The sequence below is a fragment of the Carettochelys insculpta genome, chromosome 11 (assembly GCF_033958435.1).
Source record: "Carettochelys insculpta isolate YL-2023 chromosome 11, ASM3395843v1, whole genome shotgun sequence".
In the NCBI taxonomy this organism is placed as follows: Eukaryota; Metazoa; Chordata; order Testudines; family Carettochelyidae; genus Carettochelys; species Carettochelys insculpta.
The window spans coordinates 50,444,866-50,460,321 of record NC_134147.1 but is presented as its reverse complement, the minus strand read 5'-3'; the positions used below and the strand labels follow the sequence as shown (position 1 = coordinate 50,460,321).

Below are 15,456 nucleotides of genomic sequence, written 5' to 3'. Positions count from 1 at the left end.
CAAGACTAGCGAACATGGATTCACCAAGGACAAATCATGCCTGACCAATCTGAATAGCTTCTATGATGAGGTAACTGGCTCGGTGGACATGGGAAAGTCAATGGATGTGATATACCTTGACTTAAGCAAAGCTTTTGATACAGTCTCCCACAACATTGTTGCCCATAAGTTAAGAAAGTATGGATTGGATACATGGGCTGTAAGGTAGATAGAAACCTAGCTAGACGGTTGGGCCCAACAGGGTGTGATCAATGGCTCAATGTCTGGTTGGCGGTCGATTTCAAGTGGAGTGCCCCAAGGATCTGTTCTAGGGCCGGTATTGTTCAACATCTTTATTAATGACCTGGATGGGGTATAGATTGCACCCTCAGCAAATTTGTGGATGACCCTAACCTAGGGGGAGAGGTAGGTACATTGGAGGGTAAGGATAGAGTCCAAAATGACCTAGATAAACTGGAGGATTGGGCCAAAACTATCTGTTGAGGTTCAACAAGGAAAAGTGCAGGCTGGGGATGGACGAGCTAAGTAGCCAGACAGCAGAAAAGGACCTGGAGATTACAGTGGATGAGAGGCTGTATATGACTCCACAGTGGCCATGTCTACACTATCCCAAAATTTCAAAATGGCCATGCAAATGTTTACTAATGAAGCACTGAAATACATATTCAGTGCCTCATTAGAATGCCGTGCAGCTCGTCCAGACAGGGCTCCTTTTCGAAAGGACCCCGGCAACTTCGAAATTTCCTTATTCCTATCTGCTGTTAAGAATAAGGGGATCTCGAAGTTGCCGAGGTCCTTTCAAAAAGGAGCCCCGTCTGGGCAAGCCGCATCAATTTCAAATATATATATATTTCAGCGCTTCATTGGTAAACTTTGAAATGGCCATTTTCATAGCCATTTCAAAGTTTTTGGCTAGTGTAGATGTAGCCAGTGTGCCCTTCTGGCCAAGAAGGCCAATGGCATATTGGGGTGCATTAAGAGAAGCATAAGAAAGAAGCATAACCAACAGCATTCTGAGAGAAGATGCTTCCATGTGCCAAGAAAGGACAAACAAGGGGAAGGCTGTCTCACGTAAGCTGCATTGGGTCTCTGCACCACCTCCAGTCCCCTGGGAGCGCAGTTGACCCCAACACCAGGAAGACAGCCTGGCATCAGCAGGATCACAGTGCCTTCCACACTGGATGCATTTGCAATACCCAGGGACTTACGATCACTCCTAATACCACCAACCACAGTTGGGCAGCTGCTGGCTCCAGTGAGCAGAATGGACCATGGGGCTCTCACCTCTGTGTGACACTGGGGATCTCAGTACCAGTCAGAGACAAACTGGCCCTTCTGTGATCTACAAGGTCATCTCCAATCTGGCACTGAGTCTTGGACCCACAGCACTGACCAGTGGAAGCAAAAGGGACTGATCCCCCTGTCTCCTCAGGAGGACTTTCCTTTAGAATCTGAGATGGAACCCTATTCCCTTCCTGAAAGTTGCTGCCCAGTACCCATCCTACTTCCATTCAGAACCTGGCACCTGGGCAGGAGAATACTGGCTAATACAAATCCAGAGGCCTGGAACCCATGTGGCTTCCCCTCTGTACCCAGACCACCATCCCACTGTTTCTGTTCAGTTGCATCCAAGAGGTGGGCATTACCACCACTCTGTTCAACACCCAGCTCTGACTCTGATGCTGAGCTCAGTACCAACATGACAGGCATGAGTCTGGGGGGTCAGAAGTACTGGGGTGGGGCTCGAGGCTTATTGAAAGGCTGGCCTCTAAGCAGAGCAGAGGCCTCTGACCAGGCTCCTGGGAGCCAGAGCCGGGGGACCCGGGTCCAACTGTCAGGCCAGCAAGAGCCACGACCAGCTGCTCTGAGCAGCCCTGAGGGCTGCAGCCAAGCCTTCCATTAGCCAGGTACCCAGACTTTTTTGATCTACAGGGACCCTTGGGCCTGCGGCAAACCCCACACCTTGAGGCCCTGCCGGAGCTGGAGAACCTGCCTGTGGATAGCTACCTGAGGGACCCAGATGGGCACAAGCCTGGAGTCCTGTGTGCTGCCCACAATGCTGAGGCCTCAGACCTGCCAGAGCCCAAAGTCCTGCCCCCTGTGTACTACCCAAACAACGTGGAGCTGCCTTACTGGCCGGACCCACCCACTGCTACTTCCCTGAAGGAGACCTGCCTTCCTGAGCTGGCCAAACACTCAGAGTGGGACCAAACACTGATGGCGGTAGAGGTAGGAAGTGGCCCAGGGAATGCTCCACCTGAGCCCATTGTAGTGTGTTGCGGCCTGGATCCCCACTACCCAGCTCATAGTGAGAGCTGTCGCTAGTGCCCCGGGCCAGGACGCAGTGGACTGGGAGGGCCTGGATCCCCCTACCCCAACCCTGGAGAGGTGCCCCTCTCCTCTCCTGAGCCTCACCGCTTTGGTGGCTGACTGAAGGCCTGCTGCCCAGCCCTGAACCAGGGGCAGGCTCACTCACTGTTTGCCTGCTGTCCGCCCTGAACCAGGGCCTGGGTGCATACTCGGCTGGCCAGCAGCCCCGTAAAAGGGAATAAGACTCTGGGGAGAGGGCCATCGCCCCCAAGGTTGGCCGTACGCAGACTGGGGCAAAGAGCAGAGGCCCATGCCGCCCAGAGGGGGCGCCTGCCCCTGGCCAATACTGTTACAAGAACTCTATGGAAAGCTCAGTGACTCGCTACATCAGTACTTCAAGTAAGAGAAAAGAAGTACATAACCAGAGCCTTGCTCCAGCCCGCCCTGGATTCAGCCAACATGGTGACCAGAACAGTAGCTTCCGCTGTGCTCATGACATGATGCTCGTGGAGTCACTGTTGAACTTCCAGGATTTTTGAAGTCAAGACCTCCCCATTTGAGGGTACTTCATTTTCTCAGAGCAACAGATACAAAGTTCCAGGGTGTGAAGGATTCCAAGGCTACTCTTAGATCACTGGGCATTTACTCTGACTTGTTCAAGGAAGCATTTCAGGTTCCAGAAAACAAGCTTCCAGGCTCTACCACAGCAGCAGGACCAGTTCAAGGGAAGAAGCAGGGCTTAAAAGTGCTGGCAAACCCTCTGCCCCTGTGCCTCAGCCTGACTACCAGGGTCACACAGGTACTTATGAGACCCCAAACAGAACTCTAGTAGGTGTACCCAAGAGGGCTGTGCCAGTTCCCACATTGGCATCTACCTCACCTTTTGTTCAGACTTCATTCTGACATGATCCTTCATCATGTCTAACCACTGGGTCCTGAGTACAGTGGTAGATTGTCCTGTTTTCTTCTTCTCCTCCCTTCCATCCCCATTCCTCTTCAGGGATCCTTCTCACAAGCAATTTCTTGACAGGCAGTGTTCCGGGAGTTAAGGGTGTTCACTGGATGAGTAACGGGTGGAGAGGAGACAGGCAGTGAGCGTAAAAAGCTTTATTAACAATGGCTTAATCAGTGTTAACGAAAGGAATTACAAGGGGATACCTAGCGCGCTGTAGCCGTCTATCTCAACGCGATGTTGGGTGATGGACAGGAGAAAGTCTGTACTTACAGGGTGGTTACCAAACCGCAAATGGTGAGCAAAGCCCACACCATCATCTGGCCAAAAAGGTCCGGATTTTCGGTGGGAGGGACAAGTGACTCAGGCCAAACGATGGACTTGTCAAGGTACACACATCTCCAATTTGGGACGGGGGGAGTCAACCTTTTATCGGGGTTTGGACACAGAAGCAACCCACTGGGTGCCAGTGCATTGTGTCCTTTTTAGGAGCCTTTTTAATGATTGGTGAGGTGGTGGCCTCGCTTCCGCATATGTGACTAAGCCCTTACCTGGCCCCGCTTCAGTGTGTGTGACTAAGCCCTTAGCCTCAGAGCAGTGCTCTAATCTTGATACTATAACTCCAACCTCATTGCCTAGGTAGGGCTTGGGAGTCATGCAATTGGAATCAATATGAGCAATCCTGGGAAGAAGAAAAAAAGAGCTTCTCACTTTCTCATAACTGTTGTTCCTCAAGTTGTGTTGTTCATATCTATTCTAATACCTACCTCTCTTCCTCTCTGTCGGAGTAGCCAGCAAGTAAGAACTGAGGAGACACTGGGTTGGCAGGGGTCTGTATCCAACTTCATATGGGAACCATTCCAGTGGGTTTCATAGCTGACCTAATGGGAGCTACTAAGAGAAAAACCTTCCGATGACTGTGCGTGCAGCGTGCACACGCCTAATTGGAATGGATACGGGCAGTCCATCTCAAACAACATCAGGTACAAGATGATGAGTAACCATTTTTTTCACATGGTCTCCTCAGCCGCCATCATTCTTTCCTTGCATACAGGAGTCTGGTACGCAGCCCTTACCTTGAAGGATGCCAACTTTCACATATCAGTTTTCCATAGTCATAACTGCTTACAATGTTTCATGGTGGGAACCACCCACTTCCAGTTTCTGGTGCTCCTGTTTGGCCTAGCAGGGCATGTCAGTGGCAACAGCCACATGCTATGCTCTTGGCCTGCTGGTAAATAGACAGAAACCAGCATTAATTCTAGTTCAAAGAATAGAATTTATTGGAGTAATGCTTGAGTCTACCAAAGCTACAGTCAGATCTTATTGCTACCTGCTCACCATAGCCTGGGACTGCCTCAGACTTCTGGTATAGTAGCAGCACTTACGTTGTCCACCATGCAAGGTTCAAAATGCATCCCCTTCAGCTGTGACTGGCAGTGGTCTTATTCTCATCAAGGGATTGCCTGGATACGTTCATTGCCATCCCACAAAATGTTCTTACCTGTACAATAGTGAACCATCGCAAGGTGCATGCTGGAAAGAGTACAGTTTGAGAGTTCATGACCTCTTGGATGTCGGATGTCTGACTGGCTTGGCAACACATCTTTGATCCTTTGCAAACCCAGGGAACGTGGTCTCTGGAGGAATGGGCACAACATAGAAACAGCTAAGAGTTCCAGCCCATCTGCCTAGCATGGAGGGTCTTCTTCCCACAGTTGTCTGGTCAAGTGGTGTGGAGGTTGGTGGAAAACATAGCCTCAAAGTTTCATGTCAGAAGGCAAGGGGGAGTGTACTTGATGGCTGTCTGTCAAGAAGCCTTCTGCCAATGTGAATTTCGTATCCAGTAGATGATCAACCTGGAGGCTGCACATCTCCCCAGCCTCTGAAACATGCTGCTATATCACCTCACCTGGTCTTTTTCTCTCAACATGAATGGGAGTTCCACACAAGGTCACCTTGATACTCGTCAAGAAGTAGGGAGTTCCCTAAGTGGATGTGTTCACCACCACACACAACAGGAATCACTACCAATTCTATTCTCTCCAAGGTCTCGGCAGGGGCACCTTTTCAGGTGGGAGATCGATGCATGCTTTCCTGCTCATTCGTTTTATCAGCAGTCCTGTGAGAGAGCTAGAGAGATAGGGCTCGATCACTCCAGCATGGCCTTGCCAGAACTGGTTTGGCGCACACAAATGTAGCCATCGCAACTCTGGCCAATACTCAAAAGCTTTTGCAGGACTTCACTTGGATCCTGCACCCAAACCTTGTCCAGCTTCACCTCACAACTTAGTTGTTGTGTGGCTAAACCCAGAGGAATAGGCCTGCTTCAGTCAGGTACAGAAGACTCTTCTGGACAATAGGAAGCCATCTGCTACTACTTACCTGGCAAAATGGAAGTGATTCTCCTGCTTGGGTGTCCGAATCTAGTGTGTCTCCAACCTGGTTGTCTCTGGATTATCTGCTCCACCTAAATCACCAATGCCTTGCTTTCCTCTTCATCAAAGTGTGTTCGATGGCCATATCAGCTTTTCATCCGTATGCTCAAGGAGGATCGGTGTTCTTGCATGACGTGATAGTCAGGTTTCTAAATTACCTATAGAGGGTCCTCTGGCTGATCAGGGACTTGGTTCCCCAGTGGGACTGCAACTGGATTCTCTTGAGGCTCACATGCTTTCCCTTAAATCCCATGGCTTAGTGCTCCTCCTTCCATCTGTCAGAAGATGTGGATTTCCTTGTGGCCATTACCTCAGTAAGGTGCTTATCTGAGATTAAATTCTTCACATTAAAGTCAGTGAGCCCAGCCCTTACTTCAGGGCGGGGCGGCAGGCAGTCAGTCAGTGACCCCGGCCCCAGTTCAGGGTGGGGCAGTGGCAAACGGTCAGTGAGCCCGGCCCCAGTTCAGGGTGGGCAGCAGCAAATGGTCAGTGAGCCCAGCCCCAGTTCAGGGTGGGCAGCAGCAAATGGTCAGTGAGCCCGGCCCCAGTTCAGGGTGGGCAGCAGCAAATGGTCAGTGAGCCTGGCCCTGGTTCAGGGTGGGCAGCGGCAGTCAGTCAGTGAGCCCGGCCCCAGTTCAGGGTGGGGCAGCAGCAAACAGTCAGTGAGCCCGACCCTGGTTCAGGGTGGGGCAGCGGGAAACAGTCCAGTGAGTCCGACCCCGGTTCAGGGTGGGGCAGCAGCAAATGGTCAGTGAGCCCGACCCCAGTTTGGGGTGAGCGGCAGGCAGACAGTCAGTGAGCCTGGCCCCAGTTCAGGGTAGGCAGTGGCAAACAGTCAGTGAGCCCAGCCTTTACATTAAAGCCTCCATATACCATATTCTACAAGGACAAGACTCACTCAGCCTTTCTGCCCAAGGTGATGTCCATATCAACCAGGGCGTGTTTCTTATCGTATTCTGCCAGCTGTGCTTATCCCTTCAGGAGAGGCAGCTCCATTGTTTGGATGTTTGGTGCATCCTGGCATTCTGTCTGGAGAGCACCAAACCTTTCTGCAGGTCAATTTAGCTCTTCATGGTGACAGCAGAGAAAATGAAGAGCCTTCCAGTGTCTTCTCAGAGGATCTTGAATTGGATCACCTGCTGCATTCCTAGCTGTTACAAGCTGTCAGGGGTCCAGCCACTACCTTTTGCAAAGGCCCATTTGACCGGAGCTCCTGCATCCTAAGCAGCCTTTTTAGTGCGTGTCACAATCCAGGACATCTTCATAGCTGCAATGTGGTCTTCAATACACATGTTCACTATTACCCAGCAGGCCAGAGACAGTGCTGGGTTCAGCAGAGCTGTGTTGCAGTCTGCATGTCCATGAACCCCTACACACCGCTGGTGTTGCTGCTTGAGAATCACCTAATTAGAACAGACATTAACAAGCACTCAAAGAAGAAATGACAACTACTTTTCTTTATAACTGTTGGTCTTAGAGATATGTTGCCTGCTCATGCCCATTCCACGACCTGCCCTTCTTTGCCAGTGTTGGAGTTTCTGGCAAGAAGAAACTCTGGGTGAGGAGAGTTGACAGCACCCCTTACATCATGGCATATACTTGTGCGTCTCTAGAGGGTGCCAGAGCCAATCCCTTACAGATACCACTGAGAGAAAACTTCCTGAGCTGGTACATGTGGTGATCACATACGCCTACCATGAAATGAACATGAACAGCACATCTCAGGTAACACCAGTTACAGAAAAAGGAAACTGTCTTATTTCAGTTACAACACAGAATACAAAGTGTACAATGTTTACTTTTTATTGGTTTTTGTTACAAATATTTGCACTGTAAAAATGGTAAAAGAAATTCTATTTTTCAGTTCACCTCATACAACTACTGCAGTGCAGTTTCTTTATTGTGAATATCTAGCTTCTTCTTCGAGTGTCCCCGTGGGTGCTCCACAATAGGCGTCGGGCTTGCCCGGCGCCGCAGATCGGATCTTCCAAGCAGTTTCTGCCGGACCGCGCATGCGCCGGCGCGCGCCGCTCCCTTGCGCGCTCCTGGCCATGTGCGCGATCCGGTCCCCGCCAGTTCCTCTTAACCGCCGTCGGCTGCAGACGGAATCCGAACTAGGCTAAGGCCAAGTAGCATATTCAATGACTTTAACTGTTTTTCTTTAAAGTTTTTCAAGTACTTAGGCTACTGCAAGTTAGCCGGTTGTTATTTTTGCTAAAAAAAAACAAAAAAAACAAAAGCAACAAACAAACTACAAGCGGGACAGCTTCAATCCAGTCCCAGTAACAAGCGCCGGAGGCCAGGAGCATAGGGCCATCAGCCCTCCTGCTGCGGCAGGCCATCGGAAGGGGAAAACAGCACAGAGAAGGTGCTAAGTACCCGTTTAACAACTGAAAGACTCACCAACAATGTCCTGTTCAGGATTTAAAAAATGTGAGTCCTGCCGAGAGGCGATGCCAGCGTCCGATGGGCACAGTCTATGCATAAGGTGCCTTGGGGAGTCCCATGTTGCACAGAAATGCTCCTTCTGTGCTAAATTAACAGCCAGAGCAAGGAGAGACAGGGAGATGCGGCTTAAAATGCTGCTTTTTGATAAGGCCCTCCAGCCAGACGTGCCGGAGCGGCCGCAGCAGGAGGGACCCTCCGGGGCCCATAAAAGGAAAGCTGCCTCCCTCACCCCATCAGCGCAAAAACGGAGGAAAGCCTCCCCAGCCCAATCCCTGCCGGCAGCAACAGCGAGCGGGACGGGAGGAGCGAGCAGCCCCCAGCCGCAGCAACAGCTGATCGGCGGCGGCACGGAGAGCCACGTGGAAGCGGCTCAGCCTCCGATAATCAGCCAGCCGCCCCGCACCGCAGGCAGGGCGGCGGCTAAACAAGCGCCGGTGCCGGCGGCACCGCAGGCAGCGGCACCGACCCCCGGAGAACCGGCGGTGCAGAGCGCGCAGGCACCAAAGGACACCGCACGTGCGGCACCGCCTTCGAGCGTGCCGGGCACGGTGTGGACGGGGCCGGGATCCCCTGTGCGTCAGGGGGCGGAGTTACCTCCTCCAGGGAGGGGGAAGGCTGCACACAAGAGGAGGCATTGCAGCCCCTCTCCGGACAGGGCTGTGGAGTTGCTTTCTCACAGCCCTCCGCTTATGTTGCAGACTCCAACCAGAAGGCAGGGGTCCCCCCTAGCCTACCCGGAGCCCCCTTCTCCATTTTTGCAACCAGCCTCACCCTGGCTGGGACCACCTTCACCCTTCCTGGGGTTTGAACCGCTGGACTATTATGCAAAATCGCTCTCTCCAGTGTCTCGACGATCTCCCTCCCCCAGACGCAGAGGGTATGCACCAAGGGAGTGGTCTAGGTCACCTTCCCAAGAACAGTGCCTATACTGCCATGGTCGCCCCTACCACGCGGGGCATAGACACCATCGGCAATCTACTAGGGAAAGATCCCCACAGACGATCTCGTACCCCCGAGGGCAATTGCAACCGGGGACAGAGACTCAAGCATCTCAGGGGGGACTGGTTATGGAACCCCGAGATTTTCCCTTGCAAACCTCTAGCGAGAGGGTATACCATCACCAGCAGGAACCGGAAGGGTCCAGAGAGACGTACCCCAGCGGTTCCTCGCTCTCCTCCCCGGACGAGGCTACGGCCCCGGGGGACGTCCATCCTCCGGACGATCTCAAACAGTTTCAAGAGCTGTTTAAGAGGGTGGCCTTCACGCAAGGCATCCAGACAGCAGAGGTGCAAGAGAAACACCATAAACTCCTCAAAAATTTGAGACCTCCGGCCTCCTCCAGAGTATCAATACCGCTTGATAAAGCGATCTTAGAGTCCGCCACTACGATATGGCAGACCCCTGCGACTATTCCGCCTGTCCAAAAGAGAGCGGATAAGAAATACTTCGTGCCGGCGAAGGGCATGGAGTTCCTGTTCATCCACCCACAGCCAAATTCCTTGGTGGTGGAGTCGTCGCAACAAAGATCAAAGACATCTCAATTCAGGACAGGGGGAACAGACAAAGATGCCAAGAAGCTAGAGCTGTTCGGCACAAAGGTCTACTCCTCCTCCACTTTAACATTGCGAATGGCAAATTACGCAGCGCACTTAGCGAACCATAATTTCGACAACTATTCCAGGTTAACCTCCCTCATGGACTCGCTTCCAGAGGACAAAAAGCCGGTACTCAAGGCCATAGTGCAAGAAGGCTACGCGGCCTCGAGGACGGGAGTTCAGATTGCCCTGGACGTTGCGGACACAGCAGCACGTTCCACAGCAACGGCACTCAGGACCCTGGGGATTTACACCCCTCCATACACAAAGAAAAGGTACTACCCTCAACAAAGACGGTACCAGTACCAGCAACAGCGCCCCCACTACCACAGGGGTTACGAGCAAGGGCGACATCAACAGCACCAGCAGTACAGAACTCCCAGGCAACGTTCACAACAGAGCCGTGCGTCCTCGGGGCGGGGCCAAAGGCCACAAGTTTGACATACAGATCCAGGGCTGCGCCATCACTACCATCGCACAAGGTCATCCGAAGCGACTATTCCACCATCGCCTCCGACCATTCTACGACCAGTGGCAAAGGATCACCACAGACAAATGGATGCTGGAGATCATAGCCACGGGATACGCCATCCCCTTCCAGTCGCTCCCACCGTCACGAGGGAAAGAGTGCCGGAGCAACTGCAAGGGAAAGGGTTCTACTCCAGGTACTTCCTCACAGAGAAAAAGACAGGAGGCTGGAGGCCCATCTTAGACCTTCGCGGCCTCAACAGGAACCTGCGCAAGCAACGTTTTCGGATGACCACAATCGCCTCCATCCTTACAGCACTGGACGATGGAGACTGGTTCGCAGCCCTCGATTTACAAGACGCGTACTTCCACATAACTATCCATCCGGCTCACCGGCGATTCCTCCAGTTCATGGTAGGCAACGAACACTTCCAATACAAGGTCTTACCGTTTGGCCTCTCCTCGGCCCCCAGAATCTTCACCAAGACCTTGGCAGTGGTGTCAGCCTACCTGCACAGACAGGGGGTATTTATTTTCCCTTATCTGGACGACTGCCTGCCCAAAGGGGCCTCGAAGGGGGAGGTTCTGCGCATGATACGCGTCACAGCAAACACGTTCTCTTCACTCGGCCTGGTTATCAATCTGGCAAAATCAAAAATAGACCCCACACAGGACATAGAGTTCATAGGGGCTCGCATAAACTCGGTTACAGCGAGAGTATATCTACCAGAGGCTCGCTTTCGGGCCATCGGTTCCCTCGTGCAGGTCATCACCTTCAGCCCTACGGTGCCGGTCTTGACGTGCTTGCAGCTGCTGGGCCACATGGCAGCGGCGACATTCGTAGTACAGAACGCCAGGTTACACATGCGCAGCATGCAGCACTGGCTGGCGAGTGTATACAAACCGGCCGTACACACCGTTCACAGGGTGGTGTCGCCCACAGCCGGGGTGCGCAAATCCCTACAATGGTGGGTAAACCCCAGGAACCTGCTAACAGGGGTACCCTTCCACCAGCCGCAAATATCGGTTTTTCTCACTACAGATGCCTCCCTCATAGGGTGGGGAGCGCACATGGGCGAAGAGGTGACTCAAGGACTGTGGTCACCCACGGAACAGTCACTACACATAAATATACTGGAGCTCAGAGCAGTGTTCAACGCCTGCAGACACTTTCGAGACCACATACAAGGCAAAGTCGTCGGGATCAGTACAGACAATACCTCCACCATGTTTTATATAAACAGGCAAGGAGGAGCTCGATCCCGTGCCTTATGCGCGGAAGCAATCCGCTTATGGGACTGGTGCATCGCCAACAATATAATCTTGAAAGCCTCGTACTTGCCGGGTGCGCACAATGTGAAGGCAGACCAGCTGAGCAGGCGTTTTGCACTCACACACGAGTGGCAGATCCGTCCCGATCTGCTACGGCCGATTTTCCACACATGGGGTTTTCCCCAAATAGACCTGTTTGCCACTCAGCACAACAAGAAGTGCCCACGATTCTGCTCCAGGGCAGGACTGGGATGGGGGTCCCTGGGGGACGCGTTCGCGATCCCGTGGAGGGGCCCCCTGCTTTATGCGTTTCCTCCCACAGTGCTGATCCACAAAGTCTTGCAGAAAGCCAGGAGGGAAAGGGCCCGGATGATCCTGATAGTCCCAACATGGGATCGACAACAATGGTTCCCCCTACTCCTGCGCATGTCGGACCGTCCACCGATGCCTCTTCCGGTGGCGCCGGATCTGCTCACGCAAGGCTAGGGGTCCGTAGTGCACCCGCACCCCCAAAGCCTGCGACTGCAAGCGTGGTTAATCCATGGCTCAGCTCCCTAGACAGCACATGCACAGTGGAAGTACAGCAAGTCCTAGAAAGTAACAGGAGGACTTCCACCAGGAAGACCTACAAGCAAAAATGGACTCGCTTCACGGCTTGGTGTTCTACCAAACAGCTGGCCCCCCTTTTGGTGCCTATGCCTACAATACTAGAGCATTTACTGGACCTCAAGAGAGGAGGACTCTCGCTATCCTCGTTGAAGGTCCACCTTGCTGCCATCTCGGCGTTCAGACATGAGGAGGAAGGGCACACGGTGTTCGCCCACCCTATGGTTACCAGGTTCCTCAAAGGGTTAGTAAACCTATACCCCCCTCGGAAACCGATTCCACCTTCGTGGAACTTGGACCTGGTGCTTACCACGCTAATGGGACCACCGTTCGAGCCCTTGGCCACGGTTCCCCTCCGCCTCCTTACAGTAAAGACGACCTTTCTTCTTGCAATTACGTCAGCTCGTAGGGTGAGCGAGCTCGCGGCAGTCATGGCAACGCCACCCTGCACTGTTTTTTCCAAGGAGGCGGTAACCGTACGGCTGCATCCAGCCTTTGTTCCCAAAGTTTCTTCCGAGTTTCACATTAACGAACCTATTGTTCTACCCTCGTTTTATCCAAAGCCTCATAACTCCAACGAAGAGGCGCTCCTACACCTCCTGGACGTGAGGAGGGTGCTAGCCTTCTACGTAGACAGGACCAAGTCCTTCCGGAAAACGGATAGACTCCTAGTCTCCCTCGCTCCCAAATCGAAAGGAGAAGGTCTCTCCTCGCAGAGAATCTCAAAGCACATTGTATCCTGCATAAAAATGTGCTACAAGCTCAAAAAGACTCCTTTATCGGCCACTCCCAGGGCTCATTCCACTAGGGCGGTGGCGGCATCAACAGCCTTTTTCAAGGGCGTTGCATTAAAAGACATTTGCAGAGCGGCGACCTGGTCATCCTACGACACCTTCGCCAAACATTACGCCCTTCACAGGGTATTCCAAGAGGATACCCGTCTCTCTGCAGCGGTCCTCTCGGGGACAAGCTGCACATAATCCGATTACCCACCTCCTATCTTGGGTTACAGCTGGGTAGTCACCTATTGTGGAGCACCCACGGGGACACTCGAAGAAGAAAGAAAAGTTACTCACCGTAGTAACGGTGGTTCTTCGAGATGTGTCCCCATGGGTGCTCCACTACCCGCCCATCCTCCCCGCTTCGGATCTCTGTTTAGTGTTTTGCAGGGGCACCCGAGGCGGTTGGTCGAGGAACTGGCGGGGACCAGATCGCGCACATGGCCAGGAGCGCGCAAGGGAGCGGCGCGCACCGGCGCATGCGCAGTCCGGCAGAAACTGCTTGGAAGATCCTATCTGCGGCGCCGGGCAAGCCCGACACCTATTGTGGAGCACCCACGGGGACACATCTCGAAGAACCACCGTTACTACGGTGAGTAACTTTTCTTTACAAATGCATGGATTTTTGTTAGACAATTGCACACAAAATCAAAACAATATAAAACTGTAGAGCCTATAAGTCCACTCAGTGCCAAATTTTGTTCAGCTAACCACTAAGACAAACAAATTTATTTACATTTACAGGAGATAATGCTGCACACGTCTTATTCATAGAGTCTCCTGGGGAAAAAAATAACACGTTAATTAGATTTGTGAGTGAACCTCTTGGGGGAGAACTGTATTTCTCCTGCTCCAAGTTTGTCCTGCTTTCTGCCATCTATTTCATGTTATGGCAGTCTCAGATGATGACCCTATCTTGGTTTTCTTTTGCTTATTTTGATAAGTGTTTCTCATTCATTCATTTCTCTTTTTTTCCTCCATTCAGAATCCAACCCTGAAGTCAATTTCTCCATCTCAAGGCCCTAAAGCTGGAGGAACCTGCCTTACCCTGCTGGGCTCCAAGCTGCTGACTGGGCGCCCCAGTGAGATCAGTATTTTAATTGGAGACCTTCCTTGCCACATGTAAGAGATGCTGCTTAGTTACAGGTTGTAACTAGAAAAAAGTTGCCATGTGCCATTCCCTTCGTGTTTGGCTCAGGCTTCTTACTATAAAACACTGTGTAGACATTGATTCTAGCATCAGTGATGACCAACTCAGAAATTTGTCTGGGTAGTAGAAGGACATAGGTCTTCTGAGGTAAAAACAGGCCTATTAGAAGGAGAGTATTAAACCTGAAAACAAACTGTGGAGAATGCTTGGAGCTCTTTCAGCAAAATAAAAGTGCAGCATGTCAGAGGATGTTTCTGTAACAGCTGTGTTGACCCTATTTTGGTCTCTCCTATGTGTGTGTCTTAGCCTCTCTGAGATGCAGGAAAATCAGATACAGTGTCAGACGAGCCCCAGTAATGTGTCTGTGGAGCTTCCAGTGACTATCAAATATGGACAGAGGGAACGGAGATTAGAAGGTTTCCTCTTCAGATACACTCTGGATCCCAATATCACTTTTGCAGAGCCAGCCAAAAGCTTCCTCAGGTACCAAGAGATTCACCCCTAACACTGTAAGTGCACCACTGGTCCCACAGGGCGTCAGGGTACTGACAGCTGCACAAGCATGGTCACACACTCCCACAACAGGTACTGAAGAAGTAATTGTGTCTGTGTGGATGTCACAGTATCCTAACTGCACATCACCTAGTATATGGGTAGACTGAGTCCAGTACTGTGCACTGAATCAACAGATGGATGGGTAGCCTACAAAGGCTGGCACCAGCTTTGGATCAGGGGTGACAAAGAGCTCATGGGTTGTTATGTAGTGACTGAACCTGTGACACTGACTGCTTATGTGTGTTGCAGTGGTGGTAGAGTAATCCGAGTTCATGGACATAACCTAGATGTTGTACAAAGTCCAAAGATCCGGATTACAGTTTCACCATCAGAACGCCGCCGGCGAGGGCTGAGGAGATGGCGTAGGATCATGCCAGAAACCAAGTGCCCACAGAATATGCTGTGCAGCATCCAACAGGTATCTTGACCCTTGTGCTGGCAAAACTTGCAGTAAAATTGAGACTGAAGGCCCTTGTTAGAGCAACTGGCCTAACTGCCAGAGAATTCCTGTATCAGAGACTCTTGTGCCCCTTGTTATCACCTTCCTGGGCCTACAAACTAACAGTGATCATCGGAGACAAAAAGTCTTTCTTGGTGAAAAATTGTCCCTCAGATTCAAAGTTTAACACTGCCCTCTCCACTTTGTGAAATTCCAGCTCCCAAATCCACATTTCTCCCCAGAGTCTGTGCACAGTGTTCCTGTATGGGAGACAGAAATCACATGATGGCATCAGGAGGCATGAGGAAATCTGCAATAATATAGTGAGGCCTGGCTGCAGAGTGTCCCCTCAAATGCAGGGTTCACCCTGTCACTGCACGGCTCAGCCTTTGCACTACCAAGGTTTTGCCCCACCCAGAGAGATGACGACAAAATTAAAGTTAA

At 51.8% G+C, this 15,456-nt stretch overlaps 1 protein-coding gene across 5 annotated transcripts in view; it reads left to right on the top strand.

Moving 5' to 3' along the window:
• Positions 1-15,456, top strand: part of PLXNB1 (plexin B1) — a 292,916-nt gene that overhangs the window by 207,101 nt on the left and 70,359 nt on the right. For all 5 annotated transcript variants that reach the window (XM_075005838.1, XM_075005840.1, XM_075005839.1 and 2 more), the window contains 3 exons: positions 13,854-13,990; positions 14,325-14,501; positions 14,823-14,991. In XM_075005838.1, the coding sequence (XP_074861939.1) occupies positions 13,854-13,990; positions 14,325-14,501; positions 14,823-14,991 (483 nt within the window). The remainder of the gene's footprint in view (positions 1-13,853; positions 13,991-14,324; positions 14,502-14,822; positions 14,992-15,456) is intronic.